The 20,566-nt window shown below is 38.2% G+C and overlaps 1 protein-coding gene across 1 annotated transcript in view; it reads right to left on the reverse strand.

The window, feature by feature from the left end:
- sema4ab (sema domain, immunoglobulin domain (Ig), transmembrane domain (TM) and short cytoplasmic domain, (semaphorin) 4Ab) overlaps positions 1–20,566 on the reverse strand; it is a 102,243-nt gene that overhangs the window by 45,188 nt on the left and 36,489 nt on the right. The window contains exons 7-9 of the mRNA XM_047604241.1: positions 7,343–7,465; positions 6,423–6,550; positions 782–963 (exon numbers count right to left, since the gene is read on the reverse strand). Coding sequence (XP_047460197.1) covers positions 782–963; positions 6,423–6,550; positions 7,343–7,465 — 433 coding nt within the window. The remainder of the gene's footprint in view (positions 1–781; positions 964–6,422; positions 6,551–7,342; positions 7,466–20,566) is intronic.

Consider the following 20,566-nt stretch of genomic DNA (forward strand, 5'->3'; position numbering starts at 1 on the left):
GCATTGTCACAAGATGGTGAATGGTATACACTACCTATCAGTGGTCATAATATTATGGTCTATATAGACATATCTGTACAGAATTCAGTTGATGTAAACTGTCAGATCTGGGGCTAGGACAATTTTATTAAATGGTTGTGAACTTGTTCTTGCATCCCTTCCTCGCCTCCTCTGACCATAACAGGTAAAAGAGAATAAGATGTAAGAGGGTGAAACAAAGAGGGGAACTGAGCATATCTCTTGGTCGTTTTTGTCTCTTTGTGCTGCTTTTATTTTGTTTTGTTTTTTTGTTTTTTTCTGGACTTTTTGTGTTTGGCTGTGGTGTTGGCTGTGGAGTTCAGTGGAGTGGCTGTTGTGTCCATTGGTGTGTTCCAGAGATCAGCTGCTAGTGCTTTCCATGTCCCCTGAGCTGCCCAGAGTGAAGCCTGAGATTCCTGCTGAACTTCAGAAGGAATGCTGGGGATGAGGAGGGTCAGGCTGGCAGTGCCGTCTGTACTCATGGAGAATGGGAGGTCTTTGGCAGCAAAATGGATGGACTGCCTTGTTTTTCTTATTATTATTTCTTATTATGGTTTTTAATAATTTTTCTTTCATGTGCTAAGCTACTGTGACCAAGTAATTTCCCTCATGGATCATTAAAGTCTGTCTAAGTCTATAAGGGCAATAAAGATCATTTTTGTGATTTCAAAACTTACACAGGACAAACTTAAACCATCCATAGAAAATGTCATTTGATTCTGAGGTACTGGCCACTGTGCATCAGGGAACATAAATTACTGACCACTGAGAGGTGAAGATGCCATAAAAGAGTGTGTCATCCGAAGTAGCTCCCTCTGCTGGTGGGAGGATGTCTATGTCCTGGATCACATTATAGGGCAGCTCATTGTCAGTCTGACACAAAAGCTGCGCTTTGACAAATGTAGTCCAGCGACGCTGGAGGGTCCTCTGACCTCCAACATCATTCTGAAAAATAAAAGGAAAACAAGGCATCAAACACATCGCAGCACTGCAGCATGCTGATGTCATGCAATTAGTCATTTAGCCAAAGGACAGTATTGCACCCACTTGAACTTGGGCACACGCCACACAAGAAAAACAACAGCAACTAATTTAGGATACGCATGTGTAAAAATAAGTATTTTTTAATTAGCCATTTTAATTATTACGTGTATATATAAGCAATATTGGTTGAAGTTTTGCATTAAATGCAGCTAATAATGGTGATATTTCGTTGACCTGGAGGGGCAGAACATGACTGTGAATGCTTGAATGCTTTACGAAATACGAAATATATATATATATATATATATATATATATATATATATATATAAAAAATCATGGCAGCCACATCATCTTAAACAGATTTACTCTACCAATTATATTAATTTTTAAATCAGACCACTTTTCCAGGTCTTTTTTATGTCCTTTAATCCTAACTCTATGCCAGCTACACGGACCAAACTTGCCCTCCTTTTGTTCAAGGACTGCCCTTAGCAATCCATCCACTCCATACTCCCAGGGCACTCCCACAGGATGCCTCTGGGGACACTGTCGTAAGCTTTTGCCAAATCCACAAAACACATGTGGACTGGTTGGGCAAACACCTCCAACACCCTAGCGAGGTTAAAGAGATGGTCCATGGTTCCATGTTCAGGACAAAAACTGCATTGTTCCTCCACGATTTGAAGTTCAAAGGTTATAAAGCCATTCCTTCCACCGCCCGACTATAGCCCCAGTTAATGTCAGCAGTTCCCTTTTCCCACTGACAACGGTGTGGGCGAGTTGCGGCCTGCCATCCCTGAGGTGCTCAACGGTTTGCCAGAATCTATTCAGAGCAATAGCAGGTGGGAGTTGAAGACCATCTTGGCAGGTTCTTCCACCAGGTGTTCCCAGCAGACCCTCACTATTCGTTTGGGCCTACCAGGTGTGCGCAGCATCTTCCCCTGCCATCTGATCCAAAACATACGGTCAGATGATACGACTACAAAGTCAATCATTGACCTACAACCTTGGCCATCATGGTGCCAAGAGTACTGATGAACAACCTTAGGTTCAAACACAGCGGTTAGGGTTTAAGTTTCCTTTAGACAATCTGTCCCCCCACAACCCGTTATGTGCCATTTGCTGTGAGCAAGACACTGAACCCCTGGCACTGACAACCCCTGGTATGTGAATGTGTGTGTGCTTGTGTGAGTGGATGTGTTTGTGACTGTAAAAGCGTACCGATGTCAGTCCATTACTCAAATGTCTTGATGACATAAAGGACTGGATGGCTTTGTACTTTTTAAATTCTAATGAAAAGAGACCGAAGTGATTTTTTTAGCGGAACCACTGAAATCCTCTGTCTAGATCTGGGTCCCTTGACCCACTACATGAAACCAAACATAACTAACTTGGGAGTTCTTATCTCGGGCTCGAGTAACCGATCAAGGCAGTTGTTAAATCAAGCTTTTTCCAAATGAGGCAGCTTGCCAAAATAAAACCAATTATTTTGAGGCAACATGGTAATCCACAACTTTGTCACCACATAGCCAGATTACTGTAATGCACTTTATGTGGGGATTAGTGGTTTCCTGCATCAACCATCCAGATGGTACAGAACGCTGCTGCATGTCTTTTAGGTGGCACACATAAACATGATCACATTTCCCCCATTTTAGCATCACTCCACTGGTGCCCACACATATTTTAGGATTCATTTCAAAATTCTTTTCATCATAACATCAAACAACACATTTAAATTTGCCTTTGTTGACGTTTTTATAATGATGAATGAAAGTCTCTTTTTTCCTAAAGAAGAGACTGAGTTTTCGCTCTTTAATGCTGATTTTTTTTTAATTCAGTTATAATTTTAAAAAAAAAATATGAGAAACTAAACCTACGTTTTTTCAGTCAACTGAACATAAATCATTTAATTTGGAGAACAACACTGATCCAGAGTCTAATTTCTGTAATGATTATGTATCTTAGACTGAATACTATTCTGAAAATCAGTTTAATAACCTTAACATAGCTGTTTTCTCTATCTTACATTTTAGTAGTAGAAGCCTTTATAGAAATTTTGCTCATATCAAAGATCATTTGAAATCTTTAAAACATACTGTATGTTTCAAGTTATTGCTATTGGTGAAACCTGGTTAACCATGGAAAAATGTATTGATTTACGGGTTATGATCATTTCTTTGTGAATCGTAAAAAATAAAAAGCATGGTGGTATTGTGGTATGGTATGGTTATTTATGTACAAAAAGATCAAATGGAATGGGCATTAACTGACAACAGACTTTTGTAACCCAATCTTTATTCTAGGTCTGTGGGCCCATGACTGACAAACTAGGATAACAAGTTATAACCAAATTCTTTTAAGAGATATCAGTGATTGCCTTCTTATTTCTGTAATCATACAAAATATTAAATGTTCAGCTGGAGAAAGCAACACCTCTTGCAAATTAGTTAGACTAACAACCCCAGTGAGAAGGGGTTCATGTTCGAGTCCAGCTTGGGTCTTTCTGGGTGGAGTTTGCATGTTCTCCCTGTGTCCGTGTGGGTTTTCTTCGGGTGCTCCAGTTTCCTCCCACCTCCAAAGATTGTTAGACTGATTGGTGACCCTAAACTGACCCTAGGTGTCCGCGTGAGTGCGAATGTTTGATTGTCTCTGTGTTAGCCCTGCGATAGGCTGGCAACCTGAGGTGTCACCCGATGCCAGCTGGTATAGGCTGATGTTTTTTTTTCCACTTTTTTAGAATTGTATGGCACTTTTCTGCCTACTCAAAGGTACTGAGAGCACTTTTACAGTCAGAGACACATCCACCCATTCGCTCACTCAAGCACACACACACTCACACACCAGTGTCAGTTGCACTGGAAGCAAATGGGGATTCAGTGTCTCGCTCAAGGACGCTTCAGCATATGGCAGACTCCAGTGATCGAACCACCAACCCACCAAACCGTGGTGTTTTCAAGGGTTTTTCAGCGTGAACCTAATTTTTTTTGTCTCCATCCATTCAGAGGTGGACTTGCTGGTGTGTTCTGGATCATTGTCCTGCTGCAGAACCCAAGTTCTCTTCAACTTGAGGTCACCAAAAGATGGCTGGACATTCTTCTTCAGGGTTTTTAGGTAGAAGCAGAATTTGTGGCTTCCAGGTTCTGGAGCAGCAGAACAGCCCAGACATCACCCTACCGCCACCAGATTTTACTGCTGGTATGATGTTCTTTTTCTAAAATTCTGTGTTACTTTTACACCAAATGTAATGGGACACACACCTTCCAAAAGTTTTGTCTTGTCAGTAAACAGAGTATTTTCCCAAAAGCCTTGGGGGTCATCCTGACGTTTTCTGGCAAAATTGAGACAAGTCTTTATGTTCTTTTTGCTCAGAAGATAGAGTCACAAACACTGACCTTAACTGAGGCAAATGAGGCCTGCAGTTCTTTAGATATTGTTGTGGGGTCTTTTGTGACTTCTTGGATGAGTCGTCTCTGAGCTCTGCGGGTAATTTTGGTGGACCGGCCTCTTCTGGGAAGGTCACCACTGTTCCATGTTTCAACCATTTGTCTCTTATTGTGATTCTCTGGGGTCCCAAAGCTTTAGAAATGACTTTAGAACATTTCCAGACTCATAGATCTCAGTGACTTTCTTTCTCATTTGTTTTAACAGGGTGGCAAACACTTTTACACACAAGGAAATGTAGGTTTGTTGTTTCCCCCCTTAATAATAAAAATCTTAATTCAGGGATGAAGAATTTTGTAGGGATGCTAGGGACATGTCCCTACCATTATCCAGCCATTACTAAGCCATCACTCAACGTGTCCATAGTGTTTAGTTAATAATTACAGCACACAAAGGTTTAACCGTCTGTCTCTGCTAGAAGTATTGCCTCTAACCTAAATATCGCACTCCATCTTCTTGTAATGATACTTGCAACCTGGTGCTAGTTGCACAGAACAGGAGGCAGCAGTGCATTTATCTGCAACTGCAAATGTAAGTTGTCAACATGTTTTGGCTTTTGTCACTGGGTCACGTCAGCTTGGCAGATTTTAATATCAGTGGTGTCATCTACATTTACATTTGTATTTGTTCCTGTCTGCGTGTGTCCTTTTTTAAAGGATGTTAAGGAAAACAAAACTCTACATAAGACTTCTTTTGGAGTCGAAGTGTAAGTTACTTCAATGGTATATAACTGTGTAGGCTCAACAATACAGACACTGAATAAAAGACAATATTTAATGCCAAAAGTTATTTTTACTTATTGTTTTCATGTATTTGCATGGAAGTTTAAATGGGCATCTAGAATCTGAGGTTTTGTTGTATTTTCCCCACAGTTTTTTGGGGAATAAATAATACGTAATAACTGTGTGAAAGTAAAAGCCTTTTTCGCTCAGGCAATAAAATGTATCCCTCTGTTCATATGTCATGTATCAACATATTCTTGTCAGGAGACAGACAGTGGAGAGGCTGGAGGAGATGGAGGAGGAGAGGCCAGAGGATGTAAAGAAAGACAGGCAAGAGGAGGTAGAGGAGGAGCTGAAGGAGGGCTCAAAATTCACAAGTGAGGTCAAATAAAATATATTTTAGGATATGTTAGCCTTGAGATTCATCACTGTGACAAATGTTAGTGTGACGATGATCTGAATAACAACTAGTGGACACTAATCTGCTTGTTCAAAGGTTCGAATATTGCTTCATTTATATCCCCAGGGTGTTCTTCGTAGCTTCCTCCTTGTCTTACATGAGTTACATTAACTTACTGACTTTCTTTTTCTGACTATGATCATTTGCTTGATCTGCTCTACATAATGTGAAATAATGTTTATAAATGCAAAAAAACAACAACAAAAAAAAAACATCAACTTTCAGGAGTGCTGCATTGAAGAATTTTTGTGTCCCCACCAATGTCAAAATCAACCTACTCCCTTGCCTTAATTTACTTCTGTTATCTTTGAATAACTAACACTTTTTTCATATCACTGTACTACAACACTGAAAGGGCTAGCAATTATAACAAATCAAGTTGCTACAAGGCTCAATATTTGGATTTAGATAGAATATATAATATATATATTCAAAATAATTAAAGTTCGGGATTAAATAAATAAACTGTAAATAAAATGCAAATAAAGTGCAAATATTGCCTTGTAACGTGCTTATGCTTGCGCTTCTATTTCTGTACAATTGAGGTGCTGGTGCAGGCCAAAATACAAAAAAATAAATAAATAAAAAAATAAATAAATAAAATGTGATTTCAAATGTTTAAGATTTTAAAAATCTGCTTTCCTTCACAGGTTATCACGGTTACTGACTTGATTCTTTCTCTTGATTCTCAAAAAAAAAAAAAAAAAAAAAAGGAGAAAATTGGTAAATGTTCTTAAGAACAAATTAGTTTGAATAAGTTGCTGTTGCATGAGACTTACTGCTTTACACTTACCACACAGATCTGAGAAACACGAGACACAATAAATCTGTCGATGAAGTCATATTCTCTGCCTACTTCGCTGAAGAAGAAGTAGATTTTCTCCTCCTCTGGAATGAAGCTGGAGCTGATGAAGGTCGGATCTATAATAAACACATAGCTGAGTATTTTCACTCACTCTACTAAAACATAAGAACCACCATTAAAGTAATCTCCATCCTTATTTCTTTAGGACCACGTTCACACAATTTTCAGTTAGATACAGGGGTCCTCATTATTGGAATTCCTTAACAGCTCACATTAGAAACTGTACCATTGTTAAGTAATTCACGAATTAAACAATATATCTTTTATTGGACCAATTGTGCATTGCAAATTTGTAATCCATCCACTTCCATTATATTTAATTTTACCTTCTCCACTACTCTAAATACCTCCATTCCTCTTTTGAAATTATGTATTCTTTTTCTTTACTAGTGTTTTTTTTTTTAATAATAATAATTACAGTAGTTTTGTATTATTTGATTATTTTTTTTCATGCCGAATGTTTGCCATTTAGGAGGGCCACCTGACAAGCCCCTATGGGTTTGTATTTTGGTTCCTCCTGCACATTCCCATCTCAAACTTAATATTTATTTCTCTTCTTGATGTACTGCATGTTTTGTTATAGCATTGATCTGTTCAATATTCTTTTTACTTGTGTGTAAACTATAAATAAACTTCATGCGCTTGAACTATGCCCTTACAGTAATGTCAGGCTCACTGGCACTCTTCACATTTTGAATTTCTCAAGAACTATCAAAACAACAAAAGAATACAGTGAGAGAACTGTACATTTGGGACACAAACCCAGAATGTGCACTCCACACTTGCATTACCACTATTAAAGTTCTATTCACTACTATGACTTATGCCTAGAGAGACATCACACTTACCCTCCAGCCATCCTAATGTGTCATCCAACTTCAGGTCAACATGCTTGCCCTCACTGAGGTGCCTGGAGATGACTGGCCTGTTCCCCCTGTAATCTGCCACAGTTCCAGTATAAAGCTCTCCATCTGAGAAATAGGAGAATACCTAATATGATACCAAAGGGCAATACTAAATAAGGCAAAAAAATATCTAACCCATGTCTATTTGAAAATAACTATTATTGATTTCCTTGGACAGAAACAGAAATAACATCTACAGTATGTGATATCCTTAGGCTCTGTTCAGACCTCCACCATCAAACCTCCACCATCATTTAGAGTGCAGTAGGATATTCTCTACCTCTGCTTCAGAACTTCTAATGGCTCTGTTATTTGTGTGTGCATTGTGATGATGTACATACAGTTATTATTTATTGTAGTTATTGTTAATTATTGAGACTTGGACTTGGACTCAGACCCTACACTGTAAAAAAAAAAAAAAAAAGTAATATAACGGACTTTTACTGTTTATTTTTACAGATTATTTTTGTATTTTAAAAATACAGAAACAATCTGGACAATCAACGAAAAAGACTGCGAAATTTAAAATAACAGGAAATCACTGTAACTGTGAAAATACGTGTGAAAACATGGTATTTCTGTTCCTTTACAAAAAAAAACATTAGAAATACAGATATTTATTGTTAAAATATGTTCACAAATGTATCGTAATTTTACAAATATTTGTCTTTTATTTAATGGAATAAACTGTAAAATTCAACAAAACTTAAAACTTAAAAAAATCATTTAACATTACTGAGAAATTAAAAGTAAAATAACTATTTAACACTGTAGGCTATTGTGTGTGTATATATATACAACCCAATGTAAATCACAACGTCCTGATTTTTTTATTTTTATTTTTTTTTCGTCTTGAACAAAACATGTGTAATCAGGAGACATTTTACTGCTGCAACGTTTCCCTGCACAAACACAAACGTAAAAGCAACATGTCATTGGAGTGCGTGCTTTGAAAAGCGCGGGTCCCGTTTGGATTGGTCGACAGAAACGGTTGGAGAAGAAGAAGAAGAAGAAGAAGACATGTCATTGGCTGTTGGGACACTGAACATCCATCTTTGACGTTACGCTTAACAAGGTCAACAACCACCACGCGGCTGTTCCCGTTTGGTCACAGAAACTTGGAGCAAACAGCAGCTAATGTTGAGGCTGGAAGAAGGACGAAGTATCACAATGAAGCTGAGTAGTATTAGCTTAATTTACCACCATGCCTCTGACTTTACTCATTCGACAAAACCAATCCGCTAGCATGTCGTCAATTGAAATGTTAGCTAACTATGATGACAAAAGTATGCCCGGCGGCGGCGTCTTCCAGTGGCGTCTGCCAGTGTTAGTCATAAATATATATCTATGAGTGTTAGTAGTCAGCCAGACCAACCACTTTTTATTTTATTTACGCTAACGTTAGCTTAGCACTTAACAGTGAGTCATTACGTTTACTTTTGTGAACTGACTGACACAGGCGGAGAGAAAGAGGAACAACATTTGTTTAGAGCTGCAACAATTAACCCTCTTCTACATTTTCACTAATTTTTTGGCCATAACTTTTACTGCGTGTCTTGAAACGGTAAATGGTCTTGCTCTTATATAGCGCTTTTCTACCTACTCAAAGGTACTCAAAGCGCTTTTACAGTCAGAGATACATCCACCCATTCGCTCACACAAGCACACACACATTCACACACCAGTGCCAGTTACACTGGGAGCAACTGGGGGTTCAGTGTCTTGCTCAAGGACACTTCGGCATATGGCACGCTCGGAGGATCGAACCCCTAATCCTTCGGTTCATTGACAACCCACTCTACCTACTGAGCCATAGCCGCCCCATAAATGGCATGATTTCTGGCTAGGATAGGAAGCTTGGATTTTATGGAACGTGTCAAAATGTCAAAGTCTTCTTTCCACGCAGACTGCTCCTACTCCTCCACTTGCAGGTGTAGCTAATAAGCCATTTTAAGTGGATTTTTTTTCCAAAGAAGAGAGAGCAAATGTTTTATGAATGATACTGAGATTTGGTAATGGTTTATTTCAACCAGTTACTGTTTCTTAAAACTAATATTTTCATCTTCCTCTTGCCTCTCACAAATATAGTAGGAGCGACCTACTCTGCCTTTTTCAAGGTTTTTCAAATTTTAATTTTGGTGCAACACTAGTCATTGGTCAACATGAAATTCAAAACAATACTGAAAAATATGTAAAGGGTAAGCTAACGATCATCTTCTAGTTTATTAAGGGGAGATCTGCTAACACAGTGTAGGTCCACTTTTTCACAACCAATAGCATTTATTTGATTTTGGTAAATTTCATGAGTCATCATTTTTTTTCTTTCTCTCTGCAGATAAGTGGTGAGAGTGGATTTCATGGCATAACACAGTGAAGCAGTGCGCTACGCAGTAGGAGAAACCTTAATCAAAGAACCCAATGTTGAGCAGCTACAGAGATGCAGTGGAAAGGCACTCAGTACAAAAAGGGTCTTTCTGTGTTTAAACCAAGGTGAGGCACTTGAATTCAGACAGATTCAGCTCATGCTTGTGATGCAGGACCAGCACGTATACTTTGTTACACCTCATGATGTGTCCTATGTGCCAGCATTTGCATTGTATGAAGTGAAACAAGCATGAAATGTTGGAAGCCTGAGCAGAAACTAGATTATTACCATTTGCATGTGTACAAGCTTTGTGGGACAAGAGTAAATTCACTTAAGCATAGCATTGTTGACTCAGTCATCTGGAGTTCGAAAGATTAAAATCTGACAGTAACAGTATTTTTCATCCCTTCTAGTCCTAGTCATGGATGCAGAGAGTCTGCTTCTGTCTTTCATCAAATCAGTGCCTAAACTGAGAGACCCTGAGCCTTTGCTGGAGCATCTGCAGTGTTTAGGAGTTGAGGACCTGAGCTACCTGCAGGAGAGTGACCTCCCTTCTGTCCTCAGACCAGTTGAAGCCAGGAAATGTCTGTCACTGCTCAAAAAAACAAGTATGTGTTTCAGTTTGTACAGAATAAACTTTCACATTAAAAAATATGCATAGTCAAAATCTACTTATTAGGTCCACCTGTACTAATCAATGCAGTCCAATACAGCAGTTCTACTATGAATTATACTTCAAAGAATCTTCTCTACATTTTTGTTGATGTTTTGAAAAAGGTGATGACTATACACTACACCTTGTTCATCACTGATTTCATAGTGGGTCTTAGTGGTGGTGTACTGCATTATATTGAGAAAGGAACAGTTTAAAATATATTAATGGCTACTGAGGATAGAATTATATTAGGTAATAATATACTCACATTGAGCTATGTGATGTCTGTGTTTAAATATTACTACTATCTGTCCTTTAATAAGGCCAACAACATGTCTTGGACAGTCCTCCAAGCAGCCAGAGCAAACAACAGTTGAGCAGAGCCAGTACCAGTACAAGTCCAGTAACACAGTCTGACCAGATGCCCCTCTCTGGTGAATACATGCATCTGTTGCACACAATTACTCTTTTGGGTTAGATGGGCTGAAAAATAACATAATCTACCTGTAATTTAGTGTTATATAGTACAATCAGCAGCAGTGAATTGACAGTGTGCTTATTATTCTGTATCATCAGTTGGGTCTATCTTCTCTAGATTCTGATTCGGTAGCAAATGACACACAACTAATGATGGGATGGGATTATGGGATGAACACAGGATACTTTATCACAATGTACAGAAAAAAATAACTTTTGTATCCAGCAGTAGCAATAGTTCCCCCAACAACAATATGTTGTTCATTTAGTTCCCATGTATAGTCAGCCTGGTGTGTATTTTCTTTGTAGTGTGTTATGTTGAGATCTTGCAAGCTTGTCTGTCCCAAAGCAACAGTGTCATCTATAGTGGGACTCGTGTGACTGCTGTGGTGTTGGAAAAGGCTGTATATTCTTGCACCTTTATCCTGGTCCTGCCTCTTAAACTGTTATTAGCTGTTATTATTTAATAACAGCTAATGTTTTCTGTCTTCTCTTCAGGTGGTTACAGCTCAGAAACAGCAACTTCACTACGATCAACAAGTAGTTCAAGTATGGACACCACACCTCGTCAACTGTATAGAGCAGGGGTCGGCAACCCGTGGCTCCGGAGCCACATGCGGCTCTTTCGTTCCTCTGTTGCAGCTCTCTGCAGCGAGCGGTGCGGAGCAAGGACACTGATCAAAGCCGTTCACTTTTTCACGCTCACTAACTGCCTCAGAATAGCGGCAACTAGTCACTCATCAGTGAATGAGCGAGAGTTACACAACAACTGAATGACACTGAATGCCACACCACACTTATGGTTGTAACATCAACCAAAAAACACTGAACTCCCACAGTGCATTGCAGCTCATTAACTAGTTGCTTTCGAGTATTTAATTCAAATGTATTTTTATTTTAGTGCATTAGTTTTTTAAATCTAATTCTAAATTTGAATTGATGGTGATCTTTTAACATTAAAATAAAATGTATTTAATTTTTTGTTGCACAAAATATACGCCACAACTGCCGACGTTCGACACCCACCGGCAGGTCCAGCCCGCTTTTAATTGAACTTTTCGACCCCAGGTAAGCCAACCATGGATAAATCCCGTTATGTATGCATAATGCAATTTCGTTTTCTCTGTAGCAGTTATTTCATTTCATAAATGCAACACACTATGGGCCTAGCATAGAGGTGATATATGCAGTGTTATCTTAATTTTAGATGTCAAAGGGGTTTTGTGGCTCCCAATGTTTTCTTTCCAAATGTTGAGGGTTGCCGACCCCTGGTATAGAGTATGGATTTATTTCCAGTGAAGTTTCACCAAGTTTCTAATCGGTGTTGTGAATGTATGGTGACTTGTATGTAAATTGATAACTCAACTATTTTTTTTTTAATTTTTATTTTTTTTAAACTTTTTTCTTTCATTACCAGTTCAGTTGAATTTTGTTTTGGTTTGGTTGGTCATTTTAATTGAATAGATTTTTGAATATTGCTGTAATAATGGTTACCTGCTACAGTTGAATAAAAATACAGAGAATGGGAAATTGTAGCTGTTCTTGTTCAGCTTGGTCTCATTTTTTCTCATGTTCTCATGTTTTGAAAAGATCAAATTATTGTTGTATACTGTTATATTACATCTAATCTAATATAGCCTGCAGCCTTTTTAAATAAAATAATGCCATTAAAACAACTAATAAGAGCACATTTCTGTAACTTTAAGCATTATTATTCATATTACAATGTTAATTTGCCGTCTATATGGGTAATTTCATTATTTTAAAATGTAATGCAATCTAACCAAATATCTAGTTTTGCAACAGTTTTTTGACGTGTTTTGAAAGATTAATCACATTATTTTGTGTCATACTGTTGTATTACATCAAATATAAATTATTATACAATCTCTTCCCATAAAATAATGTCATTAAAACCGATTAATGACGGCACATTTCTGTAAATTTAAGCTTTATTGTTCGTAATACAACATTTATTTACCATATTTCTAGGTGATTTAATTGTTTTAAAATGTGAAAATATTATACAACCTGAAAATAAGACAAAATCTTGTTAAATGACGAGTACAAACTGCATTTTAATTATGGAAAATATCTGTATTTTTACGGGTAAGTAATTTTCCGTTATTTTACGGCATTTTTATGGCGCCCCTGCTGCCAGAAATTTACCGTTTTTTTTTTACGATTTTTTTTTACAGTGTAGAAGCTTCCATTCACTCAGTAATCTCCAGTAATAAAAGTAAATAAAGGCATCGTCACACAGTGTACTCACATTAAATAATTTCATGTGTTAATTCTTGTCTAGATTAATGTATGTTTTTAGGTAGTTAACCACTACAAGGACAGAAAACAGAAGACACTTGCCTTTTTTCTCCACAGACAATTGTTTATATTAGTAAATTATATTTTCTGAATAAATAAGGAAAAAGTCCGCTGATGCAAGACAACAAGGCCCTGATTCGACCTGACCTTGACCAACATCAGTTTGCCTACAGGTAACAGATCAGCAGACGATGCCATCTCTATAGTCCTTCACACCACTTTCAGCCACATTGAAAGCCCTGATACAGCCAACGACTCGTCAACAAACTGCACATTCTGCAGCTCTGAACACACATCTGTTGGTGGCTCATGGACTTCCTGACAGACAGAACTCAGGATATCAGGATGGGCACCTCCATACCTCCACCACTGCCCTCAACACCAGAATACATCACCACCAGAGATGCTAACACTGTCATCAAATTTGCTGATGATACGACCATCATGGGACTGATTAGCGGCAACAATGAGGCAACATACAAGGAGGAGGTCCAGAGACTAGTGGCCTGGTGCAGGGACAACCACCTCAACCTCAAATCCAGAAAGACCAAAGAAGTTATTGATTATTGATTTCAAGAGGATACAGTTTGGCTGCACTGTGAACATTAAAAAATATTAAAAAGGAAGAACAAACTCCCTCCACCTCACCTGAAAATTTTTTGTCGCTGCACCATAGGAAGTGTGCTAATCTACGGATGTATGGTGTGGTACTCAATCCGTCTCCTCTGATGGGCCTCAAACATCTGTAGGGACCCCACTCACCCTGCCTGTTCAGCAGCCTCCCCTCTGGTCATGTATTGAAAAACACAACTAGATATGGGTTTGTTCCAGATCAGTTTGGGATCTAGGGAATTTGGAGACCAAGTCAAGACCTTGTGCTGTGTTTCATGTTTGTTTGAGTTGTTCCTAAACTGCTTTTGCGTGTGTCTTTGTCACATGTCTAAGTAACATCCACCTGAATGGCAGATCTAAAAATTTTCCCCGAAAACTTTAGTACATAAGAAAAGATAGTGTTAAAGCTGCTCAATTAATAATGTTTTGGGATTTTATTATTATTATCATATTATTAAGATAAATTCTTTTGGATGGGTCTGTTAAATGGATGGGTGGATTGTTTAGAACATTTCCAGTGACAAAAAAATATAGCTAAAATATCATTGAATCAGACCTTATTTGGAGTGACAGTCAATTGTTATAAACAAAACAGAGATACAACTTCTAGGGTAAAAGTGCACATGTTGAATGAACATGCAATTTTTCCCATATTGCAATATTTATTATTATTATTATTATTTTTTACATATTTACTGTTGTGTTAAAATTATAATCTAAATGTTAAATCTTAACTTTTAACATTTAGTAAATGTGATTTCAAAAAGTGACACCTCATTTTTTAATGAGGTCTTGGAGAGATGAATGAGAACAGTGATTGGTAGATCTATATGTACCAACAGCAACCTAGCCATAGGTGGAAGCATCTTCCCCACAGAAGGATATATAAAACTACCTGAGCATCAGTGGATCACTCAACTGAGAATTAGAATGACCCTATCTGCATCGCAAAGAAGTTCTGGACAGGAGAGAAGTATATTCTACATAAATAGGACAGTAGATTGGACTGTATATTTCTTTTGTAATTCTTACTTACTTACTTACTTACTTACTTACTTTTTTTTAAAGATTATTTTTATTTTATTTTATTTTACCTAATTTTATTTTCATTTTGACTCTTATTCCAATGTCCATGTCTGGTTCACGCATGTTCTGTTATCTTGGGACTCTTGGACCCCTGTGGGGATCAATAATGTGATCTTGAATTTTAAAATGTAATAGGCCAATAACGAAATAACTGGCTTATAACATAATAAAACTCCTGAACCGATAAAGTAACAACTTTTGGCCAATAACGTAATAACTTATTATGTTATTGGCTGGTTATTAGATTATTGATTATTGGCCTGGTTAAAAAAAATCCTTTGCAAATGTAATAACTGATAACTGATAAAAAAAAAAGAAAGAATTATTTCTAGTCCTGTCTCCTTAGCCTATCTCCAAATGATGTGGATGATCTAAAATATGTATGATATGTTTAGCTTAGTTTTATTTATTTTGAACAGTCACTCTTGTGAACACTCTTTCTTGAAGATCGTATTTTTTTTTTCAGTTAAGGATTTTTTTAATTCGAGCACACATGGTGAAAGGTAATCACTGATTAATTTTCTTCAGTTCATTTTGTTGTATCTTGCACATACCATAAACAACCTTATATATTCAGTGCAAGAGGATATAACATTATTGAGAGTGTACTCAAAGCTAACTGACTATAGCTAACTCCAGGCTAGTTATTAGCATTATTAACTATGACAGTTTGATAAGGGGGTATCAACCTTTATAAAGAAAAGTGTGCGTGTGCGTTCATGTGTTTTAGCTGATGACTTCTGGTGAATTTTGTGGAAATTAATTAATTTGAGGGTCCTGCGCAGTATCTTACTTGTTCCTAGGATTGTGTTCTTCTGGACTGAGGCTTCATATGTTGTTCCTGGGATCTGTTGGAGCCACTCTCACAGAGGGTCACTGCCCAGAGTGCTCCTACCACCCCGGGGACCACACTCGCCTTTACCTTCCACATCTATTCCAGCTTCGCCTTCAACTCTTGGTACTTCTCAACCTTTTTGTGTTCCTTCTTTCTGATGTTGGCGTCAGCTGGTATCACCACATCTATCACCACCACCTTCTTCTGCTCTTTATCCAGTCAGTCCGTCCATTCTTTTTTAGCCATTGGTAGGTTTTCTCAATATGAGCCACTTCTTCAATTTGGCAGTGGTACTTGCCATGTAGAGGCCTGTCACTCCAGGTTGTCTGCTCTGCTTCCTCTCCTTTGGGTTTCTGTTGTCTGAAACATTCTCTTAGCAGTTCATTGTTTGGGGCCATTTTCATGATGTACTCTTGTTTCATCCTGGACTGTGGCCTTGGTGCTCACTAGGCCTCGGCCTCCGTCTTTCCGCTTAGCATACAGTCTTAGGGTGTTGGACTTGGGTTGAAACCCGCTGTGCATGGTGAGGAGCTTTCATGTCTTGATATCTGAGGCTTCTATTTCCTCCTTTGGCCAGCTTATGATCACAGCGGGGTATCTGATGACTGGTAGTTCATACCTGTTAATGGCTCGGATCTTGTTCTTACCATTCAACTGACTTTTCAGGGCTTACTCTCTGGAAGTATTTGGTTGTGGTTGGATTTCTTGTGGCCTCCTCATGGTTTCCATTAGCCTGTATTGTAGCTAACTTGGATCTCACCTATGTTGCCCTCTGGTAGGTTGACCCCTTCAGTTCTGATCATCTTGCCTCTCCTGGAGACCATCCGGCCGCACTTGTCCGATCCGAATGACATCCCAATGTCGTCGATGTAGATCCTGGTGGTGTGGATCAGTGAGTCGATTTCTCTTGTCGTACAGCTTTTTAATTTTTTTTTATTTAACCTTTATTTAACCAGATAAAATCCCATGAAGATCGTAATCTCTTTTTCAAGGGTGACCTGGCCAAGAAGGCGGCAACACACATCGTCAACAAACACTACTGAGGATGCACAACAATAACATCACAACAAAATAGAGCAACAATTAAACATAGATAAAACAAAGTGCAAAAGGGGTCGTGGTGATAGGATAATTAAAAGCAGAAGCACTCTCCAGTTGATGCTTGCTGTCGATCCTTTAGGAGATGACAGAACCAGACTGAGGAGAGCCTAGATCACAAGCATCCACTGTGATTCTTGCCCAGTGCTCAGAGATGGCCAGTAAGACTCAACGTAGAGCCAACAATGATGTGTGAGGCGAGCACAACCCGTGAAGAATCTCAATGCACTGTGATATATTGTGTCCAAGGCTGATAAGCATTTAGATGGGGCATATATATACACAGCACATCTCCATAATCAATTAAAGGTAAAAAAAAAAAAAAAAAAGAAAGTTCACAACACAAGCAGGTTAAGCGCTCGTAGCGAAAAACACAAGCAATTTCTGTAATAAAAACCAAGCTTTAGTCTGAGTTTCTTTACCAGGTTTCCAATATGTAATTTAAAAGAGAGCTCCCAATCTAGAAGGAAACCCAAGTATTTGTAATTGGTGGCAATCTCTATTGGGATTACTAGGGTAGTTTTAACAGTAGAAGTATTTTCATTCATATAAGACGAGAAAACCATGACTTTCAATTTGGTGGCATTTAAAAGCAATTAAAGACTTTGCAGGCAGGCCCTGACAACATTAAAAGCAGACTGTAACTGCTCTAATGCAGACACTACTGAGGATGCACAACACCGAATAACAGTGTCATCAGCATAGAAATGATAGGAAGCATTAGACATGTTCACACAAAGATCATTTATATAAATAGAGATAGATCTCTAATAAAGACAGGTAATCCACAAACCAGGCAGATGCCTGGTAGGAAATGCTGATTTTCTTCAAGATACTGATCAATATCATGTGGTCAACTGGGTCAAAAGTCTTATATCAATAAAAAGGGGCAACACAGACTTTCTTAAGATCAAGTGCTTCGATAAAATCATTTAAAACTTTCAGGCCAGTGGTGACAGTGCTGTGTTGCTTCCTAAAACCAGACTGAAATGGATTTAAAATATTATTGGATGCTAAGAATCTTTTAACTGATCACTAATAAGTTTTTCCAGAATTTTTGCAACAATGCATAACTTGGAAATGCACCTATAATTATTCACGTCCAAAGGGTCACCTCCTTTTAGCAAAGGAAGGACGAAAGCAGACTTTCAATCTCTTGGGAGTTTATTGGTGCTTAGGCTAAGATTGAAATGTGAGTTAAAGGCCCAACTATATGATTGGCAGACATCTTCAAAAAAAAAAAAAGAAAAAAGAAAAAAAAAGGTCCAGTTTGTCAGGACCAGCTGCTTTTTTAATATCCAAGCTAGCCAAGGCTTTGCAGACCTCGGATGTGGTCACAGGTTCAAAGTAGGGATGTCTGATATTGACTTCTTGCAGATAGCCGATATTGTCCAAATTCTTAATTTCCGATTGGTATACCGATATACCGAAGTGTTAGTGAGCAAGCAACCTGTTCGCCACACTAGCTACACTCTGGCTAAGTAATATTGAGATTATACAACAATTACCAACAAATTAAAGCATAAAATTAAATATATATTCATGTTGATGGACATTTTGCTCTCAAAATTTTAAGTTTTTTGCGAGTGTGCTTCCCGTTTCCATGGAAATAAATGGGGCCTGACTAATACCTGGAAAACAATCAGTCACAGCAGTAGACTCCTGTGTGTCATGGAACACAGTTTACTATTCCAGCAAGTAGCCCGAGCCTTAGTAACAACCTACCAACGGAGAAACTTTCAAGCACCATCAAAGTTTATGGAGATCTTGGAGCTGCCCAAACTGAATAAAAAGCGCACATATAAACACTAAACTGCTTTGTTAGTTTAGTCTTGTAGTGACTAACATGTCTGCTGAAAAATATATTTTTCCATAGACGGACTGGCCTCCTAATTTCATAATTATTTTGAAGCCTGCGCTGTATCATGGACTCACCGGAGCAGCTGACGATCCAAACATTTCCAGTAACTCCACAGAGTTGTAAAGTCCAAAAGTCAAAATGTACTGAACAAAGATCGATGGAATAATTTCCAACATGAACATCATGTGTTTATCTAACGGATTATTCCTCTTCCGTCCGTATTGATCCACCTTTAGCCTGTAAAAAAATATTTTCTCTGCGATCACTGAACTGTTTGATCTCCGACGTGCTGCACACAAATGAGTTACACCTGTATTAACAAGGCGGTCAAGCAAATTCTTAACACAGAATATTTCTTAAAGAAAGCTGAAATTGTAAATTCAGATGCATTACTTTATTTAACTTGACTTCCAGTGGACTTATTCGTATTTGTTTACATGTTATAGATTTTCAGGGGTGGCAACAGCCATTCCGACATTAGGCCCCAATTTTCGGAATGGTAGCTGGCGTCATATGCAACATTAACTATTACAATTATGCAGAGACTGACAACTGTGATGCCCGCTCCGTTAGCCAAAGTCGAAATCTGATAACAACATTACGATCTCCTCCCTGTCCTTTTCTAAAACTGTTATGATCAGACATTAATGACAGACAACCACAGACGTCGGAATCTCAATTTGTCTGACTTACATTTATCTCACAGCTTATATCTAAGGGAGGCTTTAATTTCTAAATCAATCCTCATCGTTCAGTAACTCATCTTCATCTTCCTCACGTGCTGTCGGACCTGGGTCTCCATCTCCGTTGCGCCGTAGCGTTTCACTCCCGTCAATCAGAACATTTTCCCAGCGTGCGCTGCAGTCCGTCTCTGGTCCATGAATCTATTATAATACATCCATGTTCCGGTTCCGACCGGAGCAGAGACCCAGGTCCGACAGGTCCTCTGAAGCAAGGGATGAGGTCGGCTTCACTCCCCCCAGTCTTCACAGAATTGAAAGAGTTTCTGATCATATCGTTGTCAGTTTTTTTGTTTGTTTGTTTGTTTGTTTGTTTTTGATGACCCGGCTTGTATTTAGGGCAGGCATTTATTTGTTCGTGGAAACAATTGAATACCGGCTATTATTTGAGGAAATGCGGTATGCTATTATAAAATAACTTGAAAATCAAATCTTTAATCAATGATAAGTGTGCATCTCTCTCTCTCTCTCTCTCTCTCTCTCTCTCTCTCTCTCTCTCTCTCTCTCTCTCTCTCTCTCTCTCTCTCTCTCTCTTTATCTATGTTTATCTCTTCTTTTGCGCAACAAACAATTTGAATATAATTAATTTGCTTTTGGAGTGAAAATCACCACGACCCCACTAATGACATCCGACACACCTCCATGACAGCTGTCACACGCACACATCAGATTTATACTGAAGTGATCAGAGTGTTTGATTGAAAACCACGACGGTCTGCTTCCCGTTCAATGCACCTCCTCCTTCGGATAGCGAGACATTGTGTTTGTTTGTTTATTAAGCTTCCACTGACTGTATCATATCTGCACACATGTCTTAAAACATGAACATGATATTATCGATTGGCTGACATTATCGGACATCCCTAGTTCAAGGTAAAAGGATTTTTTTGGAAGGTTGCTTTGAGCCTCGTCCATACACTGAAAAAAAAATAACTCATAAGATTTACTTAAAAAATATATTGTAAGTATTTGCACGCAAATGATTTAAGTAGAATGTAATGCTGCAATATCAAGTAACACTCACTTGCAGGTATCAAGTAAATTTTACTTACCATAAAACATAACAGTTGTGAAGATATTAAGTAACATTTACTTAATTACATCTAAGTTTTAAGT

The sequence above is a fragment of the Mugil cephalus genome, chromosome 14 (genome assembly GCF_022458985.1).
Source record: "Mugil cephalus isolate CIBA_MC_2020 chromosome 14, CIBA_Mcephalus_1.1, whole genome shotgun sequence".
Classification (NCBI taxonomy): Eukaryota; Metazoa; Chordata; class Actinopteri; order Mugiliformes; family Mugilidae; genus Mugil; species Mugil cephalus.